This window comes from Hemibagrus wyckioides, linkage group LG01, assembly GCF_019097595.1.
Source record: "Hemibagrus wyckioides isolate EC202008001 linkage group LG01, SWU_Hwy_1.0, whole genome shotgun sequence".
NCBI lineage: Eukaryota > Metazoa > Chordata > Actinopteri > Siluriformes > Bagridae > Hemibagrus > Hemibagrus wyckioides.
In genome coordinates this window covers 7208238-7229206 of record NC_080710.1, presented here as the reverse complement: position 1 = coordinate 7229206, position 20969 = coordinate 7208238, and the positions used below count along the sequence as shown (strand labels likewise).

General features: G+C 38.8%; 2 protein-coding genes across 2 annotated transcripts; both read right to left on the bottom strand.

The window, feature by feature from the left end:
- Positions 1 to 7372: 7372 nt before the first annotated feature.
- fam8a1b (family with sequence similarity 8 member A1b) lies at positions 7373 to 12588 on the bottom strand. The gene is made up of 5 exons (XM_058402241.1): positions 12054 to 12588; positions 11773 to 11893; positions 10670 to 10793; positions 10338 to 10477; positions 7373 to 8263 (listed from the first exon to the last, which is right to left on the bottom strand). The coding sequence occupies exons 1-5, from the start codon at positions 12535 to 12537 to the stop codon at positions 8119 to 8121; spliced, it is 1014 nt and encodes a 337-aa protein (XP_058258224.1). The 5' UTR covers positions 12538 to 12588; the 3' UTR covers positions 7373 to 8118.
- Positions 12589 to 13951: 1363 nt separating this feature from the next.
- zgc:110410 (uncharacterized protein LOC553618 homolog) lies at positions 13952 to 20826 on the bottom strand. Its single transcript, XM_058375480.1, has 10 exons — positions 20701 to 20826; positions 19950 to 20201; positions 19511 to 19589; positions 19278 to 19331; positions 18812 to 18902; positions 18685 to 18722; positions 16872 to 16959; positions 15041 to 15130; positions 14908 to 14955; positions 13952 to 14765 (listed from the first exon to the last, which is right to left on the bottom strand). The coding sequence occupies exons 2-10, from the start codon at positions 20158 to 20160 to the stop codon at positions 14616 to 14618; spliced, it is 849 nt and encodes a 282-aa protein (XP_058231463.1). The 5' UTR covers positions 20161 to 20201; positions 20701 to 20826; the 3' UTR covers positions 13952 to 14615.
- Positions 20827 to 20969: the final 143 nt, after the last annotated feature.

Below are 20969 nucleotides of genomic sequence, written 5' to 3'. Positions count from 1 at the left end.
ACCATGACAGAGATGTATATGACTGTCTATATGTACACACGTTTGTTACACCTCAAGGTTTTTTTTGTATTCCTCACACTACTTACCATCTGAGGATACTTAATTATATCTATTGCATTGAATTTTTATTTTATAGTGTTTTAATCATACTATGTACAGCTTCACAGGTTTCTCTTTTTTACATTATTTTTATTACTTTTTGTCTCTTTTCTGCTGCCTGTAAGAGTGTTGCACAAAAATATAGAGTAAGGCAATTCTGATGATTTAAGAAAGAAATAGAAACAGCTAAATAGCATTAATCTTCACATAGCTAAGTCTTCAAAGTAAAACAGAACAGCAAAAAGCACAGAATATGTTAAGCAAAACTTCACAGGTGTGACCAGGACTGATGCAAATGCAGCTTCTCCTGCACTACAGTTGACTGAAGGACTGCAGACCATTAAACATGGAATATAATACAATGTTATGGGGCTTCATGCTGAAGTCAGATCTGAAGTCTGATGTGTGTGTTATTAAACACGATCCACTATTGGGATGAATCAAAGCTGTGATGAAACCAATCTCTAATGCATTACCATAATGTGTGAGGAGGTTCTATTGCTTTTCTTCAGATATAGTCACAGAATATGTGTCTATGATTTGTGAGAACAAGCTCCTTCCATCCTTTCTTTTAGAGTATAGGAGTGTGGGCTGATGGAAAACAATACCTCCTCCCCTTTTCTGTAAACAGCCAATCAGGATGCTCCAATCACAGTCACCATGGCCTCAGATTGGCTGCAGATGACATCATTACTACAACAAGCCAAATGCATCATCAATTAATGCAGGACTGCTGCACAATGAGCCAATGAGCTTGTTCTGAGGGAGCCCTTGACAACACCGCCTGACTCTGTCCTTCCTTCCTGATGGCTTTTTTTCTCTCTCACGGCCACTGGCACACACACACACAAATATATGTACTAGTGTGCGTGTGTGCACGTACACACTCACACAATACTACTACTACTCCTACTCCTACTCCTACTACTACTACATGTGTATATTTCACGCACATGCCTAGCTGCCTCTGCTGTTGAGGCTGAAACAATAACACAAGACAGAATCCATAGAGTGAAAATTCTCAAGGATACAAATATTTCCATACATATATGGGGAACTAGATGAAAAACAGGGAAGAGGGAATATTACTGGCCTCATAACGCTTAAAATCAGCAGGCCCTGTGAGTTTCCTTGCTTGGTGTAGAATCTGCTCTTCTTTTCTTATTATTCATCCATCCATCCATCCATCCATCCAATAAAGCTTTTTAAGGACTTTAAACCCAAAACATGAACCTGTTTCCTAATAAATGACATTGTACTGTACCATGTCAGATCGAATGAACGAGACAGGTTGTGAAGACCTTAGCACTGCTCACCAATTTGAGAGAGAGAGAGAGAGAGAGAGAGAGAGATAGAGAGAGGTCTGTGGGGAGTCAAGCTCTGTTTATGAGAGAGAACCATCTGTCCCTGTCAGCTTTGCTTTCAATGTTGATAAAATCCTACACAATAATATGTCACACTAACGACATATGAAACATTAAGGTGACTGTTCGACCTAATATTATGATTTGTTGCTGAGGACGGCATTAAAATACATGCAACGTTGCAGCAACAGAATTTACGTTCTCATGTCCCTAAACATTGCCTTCAGCAGTGGATGGCTTCTTCAAGTATTTTTATGATCTCGTAAAGGATTATATAATCTTCACATAAACGTAAAAACATGAAACATTTTCATAGAGCCCAGGCTGTGACATTACCGCTTTTCCTTCAGTCTCAGTTCTAACAGTACACAATCTGATGTCCCATTATATACTATTTCTTTTGTCACTTTGAATCTTCTATTCCAGAAAGCCAGCAGCTGTAATAAATATTGAGAAATGGATAAAATGCCAATGAAGGGAATATTTAGCATTCTTACTCCATCTACTGGTCAGTCAGATGCCTTGTGTAGAGTATGTTGTAGTGTAGGGGAGATTCCTGTCATTCCTGTCATTCCTGCGGAATCTGAGCTTGCTTTTAGAGACACTGTGACAGAATACACAAGCGTGTGAACTGAAAAAGCACACAGTTAACGGCATGATGCTCTCCCAAAACACAGCAGGAATTTCAATTCAATTCCTTGTTATTAGTATTGCGCTTTTAACAATGGACATTGTCTCATAGCAGCTTTCCAGTATAATACAAAATCAGAAAAAACTATGATAAAACTTAACATTATATGTATTCATAATAAGCCAGTCAGAGGTGGCAAGGATAAACTTCCTGAGAGGACATGAGGAAGAAACATCAGATCTGGGTGAGTATATACACTATATTGCCAAAAGTATTCGCTCACCCATCCAAATAATCAGAATCAGGTGTTCCAATCACTTCCTTGGCCACAGGTGTATAAAATCAAGCACCTAGGCATGCAGACTGTTTTTACAAACATTTGTGAAAGAATGGGTCGCTCTCAGGAGCTCAGTGAATTCCAGCGTGGAACTGTGATAGGATGCCACCTGTGCAACAAATCCAGTCGTGAAATTTCCTCGCTCCTAAATATTCCACAGTCAACTGTCAGCTGTATTATAAGAACGTGGAAGTGTTTGGGAACGACAGCAACTCAGCCACGAAGTGGTAGGCCACGTAAACTGACGGAGCGGGGTCAGCGGATGCTGAGGCGCATAGTGCGAAGAGGTCGCCAACTTTCTGCAGAGTCAATCGCTACAGACCTCCAAACTTCATGTGGCCTTCAGATTAGCTCAAGAACAGTGTGCAGAGAGCTTCATGGAATGGGTTTCCATGGCCGAGCAGCTGCATCCAAGCCATACGTCACCAAGTGCAATGCAAAGCGTCGGATGCAGTGGTGTAAAGCACGCCGCCACTGGACTCTAGAGCAGTGGAGACGCGTTCTCTGGAGTGACGAATCGCGCTTCTCCATCTGGCAATCTGATGGACGAGTCTGGGTTTGGCAGTTGCCAGGAGAACGGTACTTGTCTGACTGCATTGTGCCAAATGTAAAGTTTGGTGGAGGGGGGATTATGGTGTGGGGTTGTTTTTCAGGAGCTGGGCTTGGCTCCTTAGTTCCAGTGAAAGGAACTCTGAATGCTTCAGCATACCAAGACATTTTGGACAATTCCATGCTCCCAACTTTGTGGGAACAGTTTGGAGCTGGCCCCTTCCTCTTCCAACATGATTGTGCACCAGTGCACAAAGCAAGGTCCATAAAGACATGGATGACAGAGTCTGGTGTGGATGAACTTGACTGGCCTGCACAGAGTCCTGACCTCAACCCGATAGAACACCTTTGGGATGAATTAGAGCGGAGACTGAGAGCCAGGCCTTCTCGTCCAACATCAGTGTGTGACCTCACAAATGCGCTTCTGGAAGAATGGTCAAAAATTCCCATAAACACACTCCTAAACCTTGTGGACAGCCTTCCCAGAAGAGTTGAAGCTGTTATAGCTGCAAAGGGTGGACCGACGTCATATTGAACCCTATGGATTAGGAATGGGATGTCACTTAAGTTCATATGCGAGTCAAGGCAGGTGAGCGAATACTTTTGGCAATATAGTGTATAAGACAAAATTTCCCTTCAATAACTCTATACTAATAGTCAAGTGCAATTGTGTATTTCACTGATAATAGATCAATACTCGTCTCCTGTATTGTGTTTTGAATAACTCATGTTAACATAACAGAAACAAGCTGCAGGTGGCATTATCACTCTCTCACCTTCACAGTTCACACTGTTATGCCGAGATCTTCAGTGTTCTATTTTTAATATTAACAACAAATATCTTTTTGATGTCTGAGTGTACAACCTCGCTGAATGTTGATATGAAGTCATATCAACACTTCTGTCATGTTTCAGTAATCATTCTGACAGGTCTGGTGATTAAAGGAGTTCAGTGCAGTAACTCAGTAAGATTAAAAATAACAGGCCTACTTCCAGATCACAGCCCCGCCCCCAAGTACAACAGAAGGCTGTGATTGGACAGCGATTGCGTTACGGTGTGGTACTTATACTTCGCGCACTGCAAAGTGATAAACAGTGCATTTACTTCTGCTAAGCTAATTCTGCGTTTCATTTTTTAAAAAAAGCGACCCCATGCTGATTGTTCACAAAAGTAAATGAACACCAACACCACCACACCCCCACTGTATTCTGTAATATTAAGAATATCCTTTCACTGGATCTACGAGGCCTAAACCTGTTCCAGCATGACAATGCTCCTGTGCACAAAGCGAGCTCTGTAATACGGTGGCCGAGAAGTGGAAAACAAAATAACAAATCAGAAACAGCAAAATAACAAATCCCGAAACACAAGGACAATTCAGACAAACCAGAAAAATTAGGTAGAGTTTGTGAATGGGATTTTTACCGCTGATTGGACGAGACATCTGTCACTCAAGATATTTGTATTTTTGGATATATTTTGTTTCCTGATTTGTTATTTTGTTTTGCACTTCTTTAAGCAGCCCTATGCTGATCTTATCTCACTTAAGAGATAATCTGAAGAAAGAGCAGTGAAAGCCATGTTTTGCTTTTTATTGTGAAATGTTTTCTGAAAAAACCTACTGTCTATCACACCCTCACCATCGAGGTCAGTGAATCCTCCCCAGACTGTGGAGTTAAATCTATAACGAGATGGATGTGATTCGTTGAGATGGGTTCCCACAAACTTTTACAGTATACTGAAGTGTACAATGCAGTGGCAAGAACTGGTGTGAACTGGATATTATTCACTTGTGACACGCAGACAGCATTTCATTTTTGCCGATTTTGTTGAAAAGTAACACACTTAATCAGCTGTCTAACCCCTTTTATATATTTATATATTTAAAAGCGTTATTCAGTAAAAAATAAATAAAAATAGTCACCTAATAGTGCATATAGTTAATCAGCTCCATTCTTTTACCTGGAAATGTTCTTTTCTACTTCTAGGTTAAACAATGAAATAGATACTACTACTACCACTACCACTACTACTACTAATACTACCACTACTACCACTACTACTACCACTACCACTACTACTACTAATACTACCACTACTACCACTACTACTACCACTACCACTACTACTACTAATACTACCACTACTACCACTACTACTACCACTACTACTACTAATACTACTACTACTACTACTAATACTACTACTACCACTACTACCACTACTAATACTACTACTACTACTACTAATACTACCACTACTACTAATACTACCACTACTACTACTACTACTACCACTACTAATACTACTACTACTACTACTAATACTACTACTACTACTACTACCACTACTAATACTACTACTACTACTACTACTACCACTACTACCACTACTACTACCACTACTACTACTATACTACTAATTAACACCACTACTATACCACCACTAACACTACCACTCACCAATACCACTACCACAACTAGCAACCACCACCACTAACACAACCACCACCACCACTACTAACTACCACCACCACTACCACCACCACTACCACACCACCACCACCACTAACACCACTCACCACCACTACTAACACCACCACCACCACCAACACAACTACCACCACCACACCAGCAACTACCAGCAACACCACCACCACTAACACCACCACCACCACCAACACTATTAACAACTACCACCACCACTACCACACCACCACCACCACCACTCAACCACCACTGATTAACCAATACCAACCACCACCACCACCACCACCACTACCACCAATACCACCACCAACCACCACCACCACCACCACCATTATCACACCACCACTACCACAATACCACTACCACCACTACCACTACTACCACCACCACTACCACCACTACCACCACCAATACCACCACCAATACCACCACTACCAACTACTACCACCATTACCACCACAACACCACTAACTAATACTACCACTACTACTACTACTAATACTACTACCACTACTAATACTACTACTACTACTACTACTAATACTACTACCACTAATACTACTACTACTACTACTACTAATACTACTACCACTAATACTACTACTACTACTACTACTACTAATACTACTACCACTACTACTACTAATAATAATAATAAGGGAATAGTGTCATTTCAATGGGTGACGGATTCGACACCTGTGCTTTAGAGGTTTACATATTCAGTTAAGATTAAAACGTACGTAGTTAAAGTTGCTCCCTGTTCAGGGTTGCCACAGTGGATCCTCTAACCGCATATTTGATTTGGCACAGGTTTTTATGCCGGATGCCCTTCCTGATGCAACCCTCCCATTTTAGTTCAGGGCTTGCAACCGTTGCTGAGAGTTAACCCCTCAGTGTCTGGGTTTGGGTCCATGCCTGGGAATAGAACTGTAAGAAACTACAGACTGCCTCAACTCGGATTCCACTCCACAGTACACATCAGAAAGAGCTCAAAAAGGCTTACATATCATATAGAAATATGTTTAATTCAATTCAGTTTATCACTATAGTATTTTTTTATGTGTATGTGATTACCAATTAGTATCAACCAACCTGGGTGATAACATCTATAATAATACCAAGCCAAGGTGTACTTGACCATGATTATTATTTAAGGACATCCGGCTAGACAATTGAATCACCGGGCCATTTAAGTGATACTCAGTTTTTGCACTCAATTTACATTTAAAGTGAAACTCATTTCAATTACACACAGGAAACACTGTAAAAAATGTTTGAGCAGGATATGTCCTGTGTTTTTTTTACTCTGATGAACCAAAAGTACTTCATGTATTTTGTCACTGCTACGCTGCGATAAACTTCTTCTACATTAAGATCTTCGACGCCCTCATCATTTTATTTTTCTTACAGAACCCAGGCTGCTGGATGAGGAACATTCAGAGATGATAACATGCCAAGAACTAACAGAAGTAGTTATCTGGGTTATACTGGAAATAACTCAAAAATACTAATGTATCGTTTCAGATCAACCATGAAGTAGCATGACTATGAGAAGCTTTTTTATGTCAGTTAAAATGAATGAGCTTTCCATACATATGCTCTTATGAGTATTTTGTAAATAATTAGTTTGCAGAAGTGTAAATTATAGTATATTGATAAAGAAATAGCTAAAATAATAAATAAATAAAAGTGACAGTGTGTGTGTTCTGGTCTCCTTGTGGCTGATATTCTTTCAGTGTGGTCATCTTGTTAGAGTTGCTCGAGAATATGTGTGTATCAGTAGTGACACACACACTGACAGTTTTCAGAGGGACACTTGAACATTAACGCAAAACATTTCTGATGGCTCACACAAATCCAGCCATCACTACGAGAGAGCTCGAATAAAGATGAACACAAGAATACACATCATTATTTATTTACATATATATATGTACACAGGAGAAATTTATTAGCACATTTATATTAAAGGCACAATAAAGGCACATTCTGTAAAATAAATGGAGTCAGATAAATTATTATAGCTTATTATTATTATTATACTGTGAGGTTTTTAATAAATGATTTTTTGCCAGATTGCTCTGATCTTCAGATCATGATCTGAATTGTTCAGCTGTAGAATGAGGCCAAGTGTTAATGAAGAGAAGAGAAATTATACATACAATAATTAGTTATTAATCCAGTGCATCTTTGTTATTTAAGGAAAGCAGTGACCCAAGGTTTAATGCTTAAGCTTACTTTAAAACTAAACTCTTAGGGAAAAAAATCTGACATTTTTGTGTCTTTCGGGGCCAAAAACATTTAGATACTTTTGACTGATTCTTGTTTGTGGTGCTGATATACAGAGCAACATGCTGAACACAGTAATTAGCAAAGAAAATGTTTATACTATTATTGAAATTTGCATGTTACTCATTGCACTGCATTTTATGAAATTTTTAAAAATACAAAAAATTCACGTTGTACATGCCAAACGGCGGCAAAAAAAAAATAACTCGCTGCAGCAAATCATTCAAAAGCTCCCTCTGAAAACTTGGAGTGAAAACTACTCAATGTCAAGCATTTCTCTATTCGACAGTTCCAAGGATTTCCTCATTTTCTCTCCTTCCTGTGACCCAGCAGGTGAAATTCACACACACACACACACATCACCTGAGTCTGTTTCTCTTGACCACTATAGTCCCTGCCACGATATCATACACAGTTCTGTTGTGCTGGAAAAACAGCAGCGTGATAAACGCCGGGAAAAAAAACGCAATGGAGAAGTTTTTGTTTAGGGCACGGATGGTTGACCTAGGAAAAGAGAGAAATAATGATACAATGGATTTACACATACCTTCAGATAAATGTATAAAATCATCATGCAGGCAGAATAAATTCACTGATCTAAACGCTCATGAGAATGTAGATTTACAACATTATAGAAAAATCTATAGTTCACTCATTTAAATAAACCTATTGCATATCTTTCAACTACAATGTCCACCATTTTACTTCATGATCACAAAGTCACTTTTTCTACCGAAACACAGTCACTTGAACAGTGCTTATGGCTTTAGCTCCTAACACCTTCCTGCTCTGTGTCTCAGTAATCAACCCTCCTGTCAACTGGGCCTACAGAGCATATTTATACATGACACAGATCACTGGTCAGTGATGGCTCCAGACTAAGAGGAAGTGGTAGCTCAGTGGTTACAGTGTTGAACTACTGATTGGAAAGTTCTGGGTTCAAATCCCAGGACCACCAAAAGCTGCCACCACTGGGCCCTTGAGCAAGGCCCTTAACGCTCGACTGTTCAGTTGTATAAATGAGATAAATGTACGTCACCTGCCGAATGCTGTAAATGTAAATGGACGACTGACCAGAAGGTTGTTTGTTGGAATCACAGTAACATGAGAGCAAAAATCTTTCAACCTTAATTTCTTCAGCTCAGGTCAGTCTGAATGAAAGCATCTGCCAGGTGAATAAATATAAATGTAATAGCTTAATGGTGTGATGCAGCTATCTGATAACATCTGCACTCTTTTGGCAGGTATCTCCACTCATTTATTCAGGTTTTTCCATCAGCACTTGTCTATAAGTCAGAATTTCTAAGAGGAATCAGTCATTCTCATCTGATGTAAGCAAATTCAAGCTAAACGTTGAAACATTAAATTTGTAGCTAGCTAAACAACTGTCCACAATCTGGATCATTCTGCTGACTACCAACCATCCATTCATCCATCCATCCTTAACTGTCATCATAACTTTCCACCAAAGTACAAACATTTTGACAAACAAGTATCCCCCATCCATCCAAAACATCAGAAACATCAGACTGTACACTTAGCCACTTTATTAGGAATGTTCATGCAGTTATCCAATCAGCCAATCATGTGGCAGCAGCACAATGCATAAGATCATATAATAGATACATGCCATGTTAATGTTCAGACAACAGAATAGAGAAGAAAAATGTGGTCTTTTGATTTTGGCATGGTTGTTGGTGCCAGTATTTCAGGAACTGCTGATCTCTTGGGATTTTCAAACACACCAATTACAAAGTAAGAAAAAACCTGGATTCATCCATTTGTTAGCAACAAGCTAGTCAGCTTACTGTGATGGTTGATGCATATATTTCTCCTCATACCTCTGTGTTAATAAGTGATAATAATAAGGCTTTATGTTGATTGATCTGAAACAAACTCTGCTCAACTTATTTAAAGCTAAGTGCTCTGTTGTTTGCTGTTCATGCTGTGTTTGGGTTGTGGTTGAGTCAGAGATCAGAATTTAGGAGTTTTTAGTACAAGTTTTAGCTGTGAATGCAGAAAGTGACAGATCTGTGGGTGGATACGCCTCATTTATGAGAATAGAGGAATGACTGGTTTGAGCTAACAGGAAGTAAATAACTGAAATAATCACATTTTACACTTCACACTCTTTTCTTTCTCTGTGACAAGAAACAAAAACAAATCAAACTTTAGATTGATGTCGGTGGGCGATAATAGCCAAAACCTGCTGGGTTTCACTTCCTGGCATCCAAGAAAGAGCAGGAATCTGAGGCTACATTGGGCACAAGCTCACACAAACTGGACTGATGAAAACTGCTCTCCTATTCTTCAGGTTGATGAAGGTCAAAATCACTGAGATCACATTTTTTCCTCATTCTTATGTTTGATGTGAATATTAACTGAAGCTCTCGCCCTGTTTGTTCACTGCTGCCACATGATTGGCGACTGGATAACTGCATCAATGTGCAGGTGTCCTATTGTAGTGGCTGGTGAATGTGGGATATTTTTAATCCCGGACACAATAATCGTGTTTTTAAATTTTTTATTTGTATTTCTGATAATTAATTTTAATATTTAAATAAACATCAGAACTTACGCTGAGAGACTGACATTAGTCGCAGGCACCACGCGCACTCGGCTGGGCTGGACCAGCACTGACGTGTCACACGTGACCACTCGCAGGCCAAGCAGAAACTTCCCTGGCGTAGCTCCACCAGCTCCCCAAACACATATAATCTAAACAGCGAGCCACAGACAGGCATGTGGTTAATTGGATATAAAAGTAATATACAAAGTGGTATATTAATCCAGTTCCTGTAATACAGTGATAACGAATCTAATGATACAATGATATGTTCAGCACATGACAGTTTAACATTCCACATGTTCAATAATCCAGAGAGGCAACAAATGTGTATTCAGGCTGACCTCATAGAAGCACACCAGTATCCGGTACACAAGAGCCATAAGCATCATCTTCTGCAGCTCCTCCATGGACGTGTCTTCATCTATCTCTTCCACAATGAAGTGCATGGCAAATTTTGATATGTCCCTAAAACATCAAGAGATACAGCAATGCCATTAGCACGACAGTATTACTACAACATTTTAATTCATCTACAGCTTCTGCTTTCTTCTCGTGTGAAGAGCAGTGTGTCGCCTCTACTGCAGCAGGACAAGCAGCTTCATGATCCTGAAGTGTGAATGGGTCTCTGGTACTGATACGGATAAAAAAATTAATGTAACTTGGTCAGTTATTTGCTACTGCAGATTTTGGTTTAAAAAAGAAATTGAAATGCTGCAGCTCAGAGGTTTGTGAGCTACATATCTTATAGTCATATCAGTGTTTAATGATTACTGTATTTTCTAATGAGACTGAAACTGTAATGCTGGTGGAACAGTACAGTGTAACGTATAACAATGCATGCTAATGGACACAGTACGTCTTAACACATGTACTGTTGAGGACTTGTGAATGAGACTGCAGGACCATCAGGTTTAGCCTCATTTTAATATTCAAATGTCTGTAAGAATTAATGACTATCCGTTTACCCGCTGGAAGTGGGAGTGTTTGTTGTGGTGAACACATGCTGGTATCAGACAAAAATCCAATCTTCACCAAAGTTCTGTAGTAACGTAGTAGAAAGTTTATAATAATCTGATGGTTATCTGCTCCCTAAGACTTTTTAGTTCTGATGCTCACCAATAATAGCAATGTTATTCCCAGATATTTTAACAGTTTATCATGCAGTTGGAGGCCATAAGATGATCCTGAATGGTAATTTCACATTCAAATGTTGGCCCCTCTGACACAACCAGGTATTTGAATATCCATGTACACCTTTCGTTTAGGACAGTGCTCGTCTCCTGCTGATATATAATTAATGTCCATAACCATAGTGACATGCCCAGAGACTCTCTCTTACAGACTCTCCCTATATATATATATATATATATATATATATATATATATACACTTAGAAAATTTGAAAGTTGAATGAAATTCAACTTATCAGATGATCCCAACTCACTTCATTCCACTCAGGTGCATTATGCTTAGGATAATGGTTGCTTTGATGAAGAAGAGGATGAGGAAGTCCACCATCTCAGCCAGGAAGCGATGGAGAAGAGAAGGAATAAAATATTCTCGACCTAAATCAAATCCACAGCACAGATATACAAATCATGAACATTTACACACATCTGTTGGGTAACCCCTGGGGTTTAGCAGACTAGCAGTAGAGGTTCTGTACACAGGTCTAATCTGGGACTGAGTTTATATTAATGTACTAATAGCAGCATCCTTCAGTACCTGGCTGTTGGGCGTTTCCATTTTGTTGCACGTGCTGGGAGACAGGACCATTCTGACTCTGACCATTAATCAATACCTGTCTTTCACTCGCGTTATTAGCAGCCGTACTGCTAGAGGGGGCAGGAATGGACGGAAATGCAGAAAAAGGGACACCAGACCAATGAGTGATCCAGGTGTATAGGTCTGGGTTAGACAAATCCGCCCCCCCTGTTGGTGGTCTCAGGCTCCCACTCGTTACTTGTGTTGGGAAACAGGGAGGAAAAGGAAACACAGTCACCCAGCTCTGCCAGCTCACATATCCGCAGTAATACTGCCACATCCATTCCTGCAGTTTTTCACAATATTGTGATTTGGCGATTAAGTTAGAGACGGTCTGTGAACCGGATTTGGAAATGGTGTTCATCTCCTTAGTGTTAGTCCCACTGCGGTTTGTGGAAACAGCTTTCTTCAGGTCGTTTGCTCCTCCGTCGAGGGAGTCCGCCATGTCTGTTATCGCTCGTACTCTGCGGCTGAATCCTAAACGGCTCCGGATAGGGCACATAGTGCACTACATAGGGCGCAGTAGCCAAGTACTACCTAATCTGGTGTAGTGTACATAGAGAGTGAGTAGCGTACTATTTGGAATTCAGACCATGTAAACCTGCATACTGAGTAATACGGTAATCAACTGCTGTAGTGTTTCTGCTACAAACGCACAGAGGACGCCATAGAGCAGTTATAAGCGATCACAACGCTGCACTTTTCACAAGTGGACCTTACATATGGACATTATATAATATTCCATGTGGTCTGTGACGCCACCGAAAGATCCTTAATATTAATTGCTCTGTTACAATAAAACATCACAATCTTATCTTAAACTGTCGATTTGTATAGTGGTTTATGGGGGGACCTTGCGGGCGCTTCTGGATTTCAGTCTTTCACGGCGTAGTGTGTTACCAATTGTTTTCTTGGTGACTATGGTCGCAGCTGCCTTGAGATCATTGACAAAATCCTCCAGTGTAATTCTGGGCTGATTCCTCACCGTTCTCATGATCACTGAAACTCCATGAGGTGAGATCTTGCATGGAGCCCCAGACCGAGGAAGATTGACAGTCCTTTTGTGTTTCTTCCATTTGGGAATAATCCAACTGTTGTCACCTTCTCACCAAGCTGCTTGGCGATGGTCTTGTAGCTCATTCCAGCCTTGTGTAGGTCTACAGTCTTGTCCCTGACATCCATGGACAGCTCTTTGGTCTTGGCCATGATGGAGAGTTTGGAATCTGATTGATTGCTTCCTTCTGTGGACGGTGTCTTTCATACAGGTAACGAGCTGAGATTAAGAGCACTCCCCGAGAGTGCTCCTACTGTAATCTCAGTTCATTACCTGTATAAAAGACACCTGGGAGCCAGAAATCTTTCTGATTGATAGGGAATCAAATACTTATTTCACTCATTAAAATGCAAATCAATGTAGAACTTTTCTTGAGTGGTGGCTCAAGTGGTTAAGGCTCTGGGTCGTTGATCAGGGGTTCAAGCCCCAGCACCGCCAAGTTGCCACTGTTGGGCCCTTGAGCAAGGCCCTTAACCCTCTCTGCTCCAGGGGCGCCGTATCATGGCTGAACCTGCGCTCTGACCCCAACCTCCAAGGACGGGATATGCGAAGAAAGAATTTCACTGTGCTGTAATGTATATGTGACAAATAAAGGCTGTTTCTGTTCTGAAATACATTTTTTTGTTATTCTGTCTCTCACTGTTCAAATACACCTACCATTAAAATTACAGACTGATCATTTCTTTGTCAGTGGGCAAACGTACAAAATCAGCAGGGGATCAAATAATTTTTTCCCTCACTGTATGTATATATATATATATATATATATATTTCCTCCAAACAGGTATCTTTAGTCTGTGACCTAGTGAGCCAGCGTTGATTTATTTATTGATTGATAAAACATTCAAAGCATTTTGTACATTTCTCTGGAGGGCCAAATGACATAAATGTAAACAGATAAACAGATAAATGAGTTTGAATTTATAATGTGTTTATTCATATCTGTCTGTCTGTCTGTCTGTCAGTCAGTCAGTCAACCTATCTATCTATCTATCTATCTATCTATCTATCTATCTATCTATCTATCTATCTATCTATCTATCTATCTATATGTCTGTCTTTATGTACGTCTGTCTGTCTAATCATATAGCTGTGTGTGAATATTTTTTTCTTTTCATACTGTTTTTATTAGATAATCAGTTCAGTACATAGAGATGGAAAACAGATAATAAGGGCATTACAATAAGGAGTTTTGAGACACTGTGTGTAAATAATTTCTCTGATTCTCTAATTTATAGGTTTATTATGCATCAACAAAAATCCCTGAGGTAAAAGGTAGCATGTAGTCTAGGGTCAATGTATGTATGTAATTTTATAAATAAATGTACTTTATAAAGGAGATTTTCTGTGCAAAAATAAATGCACAATCACAGTAGTGCAGAGCTGATGTAGAGTGCAGGATGTAGAGTGCAGGGATTTTACCAAACTTTCTTTTTGGTCTTGTTTGGTCTCGTAGATTATCGTTTATGTTAACGACAGAGTCCGATCAGCTGAAGTATCAGCAGGAATAGTGTTACAATGTCTAGGTAAAGGTTCAGTGCAGCGAAAATATATTCCTCCGCACTGAGAGTGTATTTGTGTTTCCCGCCCAGCATTAGCTGTGTGTCCATCACCAGGTACTAGAGGAGAGATGTGAGAGATTTGTGTTAGTAATTAAAATAGTTCCTACATGCTTTTATCACTCTAGGTTATAATGTATGACAAGTGATGTGCTGTATACACCCTCAAACCCTATAAGAGTAATTATGGACAATTACTTACAATAGAGAAGACCAACGTCCCCAGTGATGCATAAGCAATGTACAGAAACTGTTGAAAGGAAAGTCAAATGAAATAAATGACAGAGAATATCATGGACTCATCCTTCATTTTCAGTGTCAGTCAGATTGTTTACCTGGGATCTCATGATAGCACAGAGTAACCCGAATGAGAACAGAGTCCAGCAGAGTACCCAAATGCTTCCAGTGACATTTGTGAAGTCCCACTGCAAGAGTTTGGACAAGTTGCAACAATTATTTTTATTTACTTTGGATAGAAAGTACAAAATGTCCTAAAAATGCCATGTAGTATAAAAATGTGCACAGAAATATTTGTCTCCATTACACAACACCCCAAAGACACCCCTGAAATTCTGGTTTTCCAACATGTGCTATTTAATATTCACTGTCCCTTAAAGATGTACACAACACATCCTGCAGTCATTCGGGCCACATTCATCACTTTGGCTCAGCGTCTCTGTAATTCTGGCTTCAGATTTTGTGCATGCGCATAAACATGGTTCAAATGATTTGGTTATAGAAGTTGTAAGAGCTTTTAGACTTTAGTTGTTCTCAAAATTAGAAATAATGACATATTCATAACATGCTTCATGACATAATTATCTATAGCTTGAAGGTAATGGTATAATGATAATTATTCTATTTTCTATGTCCTTCTCAGAATATACTGTGTTTGGTGTTAGTGAAAGTGGTTTTCATAGTGAAAGTGGTTTCATATTCTTATGAAATATCTTATGTGAAAGTGGTTTATCAGCATCTAGTTGACTCATATCACTATAAATGGGTTGAGTTCACAGTAAGGGGCAATAGGGATACATTTAAATGTGAAATGTCTGTCCATTGGGGCAGCACTGTTGCCTCACAGTAAGAAGGTCCTGAGTTCGAATCCTGGGTTCGATGAGGCTTTCTGTGTGGAGTTTGCATGTCCTCCCTGTGCCTGTATGGGTTTACTCCAGTTTCCTCCCACAGTCCAAAAACATGTACATAATTCTAAATTGCCCATAGGAGTGAGAGTGTGTGGTTGTCTGTTTATATGTGTGGCCCTGTGATGGACTGGTGTCCTGTCCAGGGTGTACCCCAGCCTTTTGCCCAGTGTGTGCTGGGATAGGCTCCAGCAGATCCCTGTGACCCTAATTAGGAATAAAGTGGGTATAGAAAATGGATGGATGGATGTCTGTCCATTGTTAAAAGCGCAATGTGAATTGAAGTCCTAATTTTGTCGGATCTTTCTCTGCACAATAATCATATAGCACACTAAAGCAAGGATAAAATGATAACTTGTAATTCTGTAAAAGTTATCAAATGTTCTTTAGCCACAGACAATATAAACCTAGTTATCTTTCCCAGGATCAACCCATTTTTCCATCCTTATACCATGTTTGAGAAAGGTCTATTAAACATATTGTTTGCTTTCCTCATATCAGTGACGGACAGAAAGGACGTGTGAGCAGCAGCTTTTGTCAGAAAGAAAATGGAGACATTATACAGCTGCTATTGTTAATATTTTGTTTTTTCATGCAATACTGGCCTTCAGAAGCTACATAAGATGTTCACAAGTTTCCCAAAACAAAAAATAATAATTTACATCGATTGTTCTGTTCAAAAGTTTACACCTCTTTGGCTCTTAACGTGTTCAATGGGCAGTTTTACGGCTCAGAACAAACAAGTAAACTCATGAAGAATTCTCACAAAGCATACAGTCACTGATCATCCAGGTAGCAACACAGTATAGTGAGAATGGAGGGGATATAAACTTTTGAACTGGCTCTTTTGTGTAAATTCAGTTATTATTTTGTCTTGTGGACTATATGAAAACATTCATTATGTAAATAAAAAACTGCAACCTCAGCTGTACATATTATAGAAGGCAGTTAAAGATGTCCAGCTGACATACAAAATCAAAGTAAAACTTTTTCATTGGACTTTTTATATTGTCATGTTACTGACCTTAGACTGCATTGCAAATATACTCAAGCCAAAGGACACAAAGGCAGTGGCTCCTACTGCCCAAAGAACAGCCTCAGCATTAAAGAACCTAAAACACACACATTAATCATTTCTACTTATAAAGACTGTTAGCATTTATCATATTAGCCCACACAGAAAGGCACAGAGTACTCATGACTACACAGTGCTGCTCAGTTTATGGACCTGACCTGAACTGGTCAGAAGGATTCATTTTCTATGAAAGCAGGTCTGACTGAAATACCAGGTGTACTTCAACCTATTCATAATCATGTGCTTATCCAGTGCATTAGTAACATACACAGAGATTTATATGCTCAGATGTGCCACATCATCTAAAGTATTACTGTTGTATGATTGTATTTATTTTTCAAGGAAAAGGTGACATCGATATGATGAAACTTTCTGTAAGGAGACCTTTGTTCTCAAGTATCAGCACTATTTAACAGAGTATTTTCACCATGACAATCTTCAGAACTGCTAATCTTGTTTATTTATATGTATAAATATTTGGTATTATGGTAGTAGAGAGCAATTGCAATTATATAAGTAATAACAATGATATACAAGTAAATAGCGTATAGACGTTTTGGATTTAAATGTATTAATATGTACATTTGTAAAATCAAATATAAAATACTGGCAATGTATATGTCATAAAAATTATATTACATATATGTTAAGAAATTTAATAAGGGCTTCCACATGAAATCCGTAACGTAAAGAATATATAATCAGTTTTTGATTATTTTCTTTCTTAAAAAAGTGAGTTTTTTAATCTTCTGTGTTTTATGTAATATAATCAGTCTGCTAATGTTAAAATAATGTTTGTTCAGTTTATTGATTTATTTTCATATTTTAAGCAATGTATATGAATAATAACTTCGTCTCTGCTTTGTATCAACAGCTCAAAGGTTAGTTGTATTAGTTGTAATAATTGTTGTATTATATTGTTCCATTAAAAAAATGGAAATATATTTATATGTAGAACTCATATAGATATTTACATTTTATATATTCCGAAGTAAATTTCAAGGTGGAAGGTTTATAGAGAATTAATATTGATGTGATTAATCTGTACTTCTATTGCGGGAGAATTATAAGACTCAGTAATAACTGCTTAGTTAATAGTGAACTCTTACTAAATATTGAGTAATTAACTAAGTAGGAATAAACTTCCTTCAGAGTTATCCCTGAGTTAGACACTAATCAGGCATAACATTATGAGCAGTGACCTTTGAAGTGAATAACACTGATGATCTCCTCATCATGGCACCTGTTAGTGGGTGGGATATATTAGGCAGCAAGTGAACATTTTGTCCTCAAAGTTGATGTTAGAAGCAGGAAAAATGGACAAGCGTAAGGATTTGAGCGAGTTTGACAAGGGCCAAATTGTGATGGCTAGACCACTGGATCAGAGCATCTCCAAAACTGCAGCTCTTGTGGGGTGTTCCCGGTCTGCAGTGGTCAGGATCTATCAAAAGTATCATCCTGTAAGTCCTGTAAATTTTCAGGACTTAAAGGATCTGCTGCTAACATCTTGGTGCCAGATACCACAGCACATCTTCAGGGATCTAGAGGAGTCCATGCCTCGACGGGTCAGGGCTGTTTTGGCAGCAAAAGGGGGACCAACACAATATTAGGCAGGTGGTCATAATGTTATGCCTGATTGATGTATATCTGTGTTATAAAATGTTACCAATTTATATTTGGAAATTGGGAAAATTAGAACAGCTCTCGACACTGAGCTCAGACTTAATAAGTTGTATATGTAATCTGTAAAAATCATACTTACACAGTCACTGATCCAAGTAGCATACCCTCTGCAACAGTCTGTTTGGGAATAAATCAGTTTAAAACCACAATACTCTGTGTGTAATCAGTGTTTTTGTCAAACACGGAGCAGGCTGATGTCTACTTACAAACAGCCCGAGGAAGATGAAGTTCAGGGGAACCTTTCGCCGTACATCACCACAGCAGGCAAGTACAATGACAAGAGCTAGTGTTGTTCCCCTTTGGGATAGCATTAAGATGCCCACACACACACACACACACACACACACACACGTGTGTTATATGTCTTGGAGCTAGTGTGAGGGAGAACTGACTGGCCAGAGATGAAACAACATTGTATTTATAGTTTTTATACACAGAAAATGACTCTGTTGAGATAAAGTTCAATCTTGAATGAGTTTAAATCAGTAGCCAGAATGGTGCAGTTGCATGGAGGTACATTTACTGTCATTTTGCCTCCTTAGTCATGGTCCAGTGTACAGACTTATTTAGAGCTCTCTGTATTACTCTAATAATCACACACCCTGGCGCCAATATTACGCACGATTCCTTATCTACAAACCCACAAATACTGAGGCGATGTAGAACACTTACATCATGGTGTAGGCGAACCAACTGGTGCGTAGAACCCACAGTTTCAGGGTCTCCCTGTCAAAACAGGACAAAAGCATCTTTAAACATTACCAGAGAATCATAATCAAATTCTTAGACCTGGGTATCAGAGCTGCTGATATTAAAAAGCCTGGTATGAGAATAATACATTTGGGATAATCTAATAATTGATGAGCGAGTACTCAAAGGATTTATCTGATTAGTTTGTTACTCACCAATAGAGGAATGCACAGATTATTCCAACTGTTATCAGCAACTGAACCATAAGGGTGAGGTAAACCTTTCTGATGAAACCTGAAGATAAAGTTATAAACCGCATGATGATGGAAAATATACAGGAGTGATCATGCATTATACCATTGTGTATGAATCGAAGAAGATATTAAAAAGCTGATGAAAACGTATACACTTTACATTTTTTTTGTTAATAGTTTTATAGATCGGTGTCTATAGTTTTATAGTCCCAAACATACCCCAAATTCTGTTTATTTAATCTGTTTTTACAGATATTTTATTTTCACTAATATAAATCTGAAGAAGGTGGTTAATCTGCTCATAACTGGCACCTTCATCATTTATTTAAGACTCTGCTTTAGTGAAATGTTACAGTGTGATAAGTAAATATGTTCAGTTTATTAACACAGATCAACACACCTCGTCTGACTGAGGCTTCAGAGAAGCAGTTAACATCCTCAAAGCACTGTGTGTATTCTGGGGGCATCCCGTCTGCTGCTCCGACATTATAACTGACTGTCGAAATTCCTGCCTCTCCGACATTCCTGGCTCCGTTGGTGTAGGGTTGGGGGTATGTGGGGTTGTAAGGAGGGGGAAGCTGGTCCCCGTTTTCCACCGCTGGCCTCTCCATGTGAGCTTTCAACAATGGGAACCTGATAAGAGTTTATATAACTAAATAAGGAAAAATGGAAAACATAACAATGGTGATTTGTTAATAGTCATACATTATTCACAATACAATCTTCCTTGTTTTGTTAAAACATTGACTTACAGATGTAAACACACACACACACACACACACACACACACACTAGACACATTCACCAGTTTCTTTTGATTGAGTTTTCATTCATTTAGCGCTTTTCAGCATTAAAGTAGAGATCTGGCCTTTTTTGAAAAGACACTCTGGTATCCTGGTGATATTCAGCATGAACCAAATCGAAATCTATTAAACTGAATTAAAGAAGAATAAAATACCCCAAACAGAATTAAGATAAAATTATACTGATAGCTTCACAAACACCATGTGCTTCTTTCATAAAGGCATCAATTAAAAATTTGTCTCATGGTTTGGTAATTCTCATGATTTCTTTTAAACAGGGTAATGATGATAATCTGATATAGGTTTTGTTCTAATGTAGATGTTTAGATGAATTCTCGCCTCTCTTACCTTTCACTCTCGGCTTCAATGCAGCTCTGTTCCATAAACGTTACACGCAGGGCAAAGTCTACCCTCAATAGCTCTGTTTCCAGGGAGACTCAGACTAGCCTATCGGAGCCAATCAATATTTAAGGTCCTTTTCCACGTGAAATTAATTACCTGCATTATACAAAGATATACAGTGTTAAATCAAAACCTGCAGTACTTAAATATATATAATACAGTTCTGACTGAACATTTACAGTGAAGTATTTTCACATTATAATGTTATAAAATAA

Excerpts from the sequence above, each read along its gene's own strand:
- zgc:110410 (XM_058375480.1), bottom strand. The coding sequence starts at position 20,160 with ATGGAGAGGCCAGCGGTGGAAAACGGGGACCAGCTTCCCCCTCCTTAC. Across the intron at positions 18,723-18,811 it reads TCATCTTCCTCGGGCTGTTT|ACTGTTGCAGAGGGTATGCT; the intron begins GTAAGTAGACAT and ends ATTCCCAAACAG. Across the intron at positions 14,766-14,907 it reads GGACGTTGGTCTTCTCTATT|TACCTGGTGATGGACACACA; the intron begins GTAAGTAATTGT and ends TCTCTCCTCTAG.
- fam8a1b (XM_058402241.1), bottom strand. The coding sequence starts at position 12,537 with ATGGCGGACTCCCTCGACGGAGGAGCAAACGACCTGAAGAAAGCTGTT. Across the intron at positions 11,894-12,053 it reads TGGAAACGCCCAACAGCCAG|GTCGAGAATATTTTATTCCT; the intron begins GTACTGAAGGAT and ends GATTTGATTTAG. Across the intron at positions 10,478-10,669 it reads TACTGGTGTGCTTCTATGAG|ATTATATGTGTTTGGGGAGC; the intron begins GTCAGCCTGAAT and ends CTCGCTGTTTAG.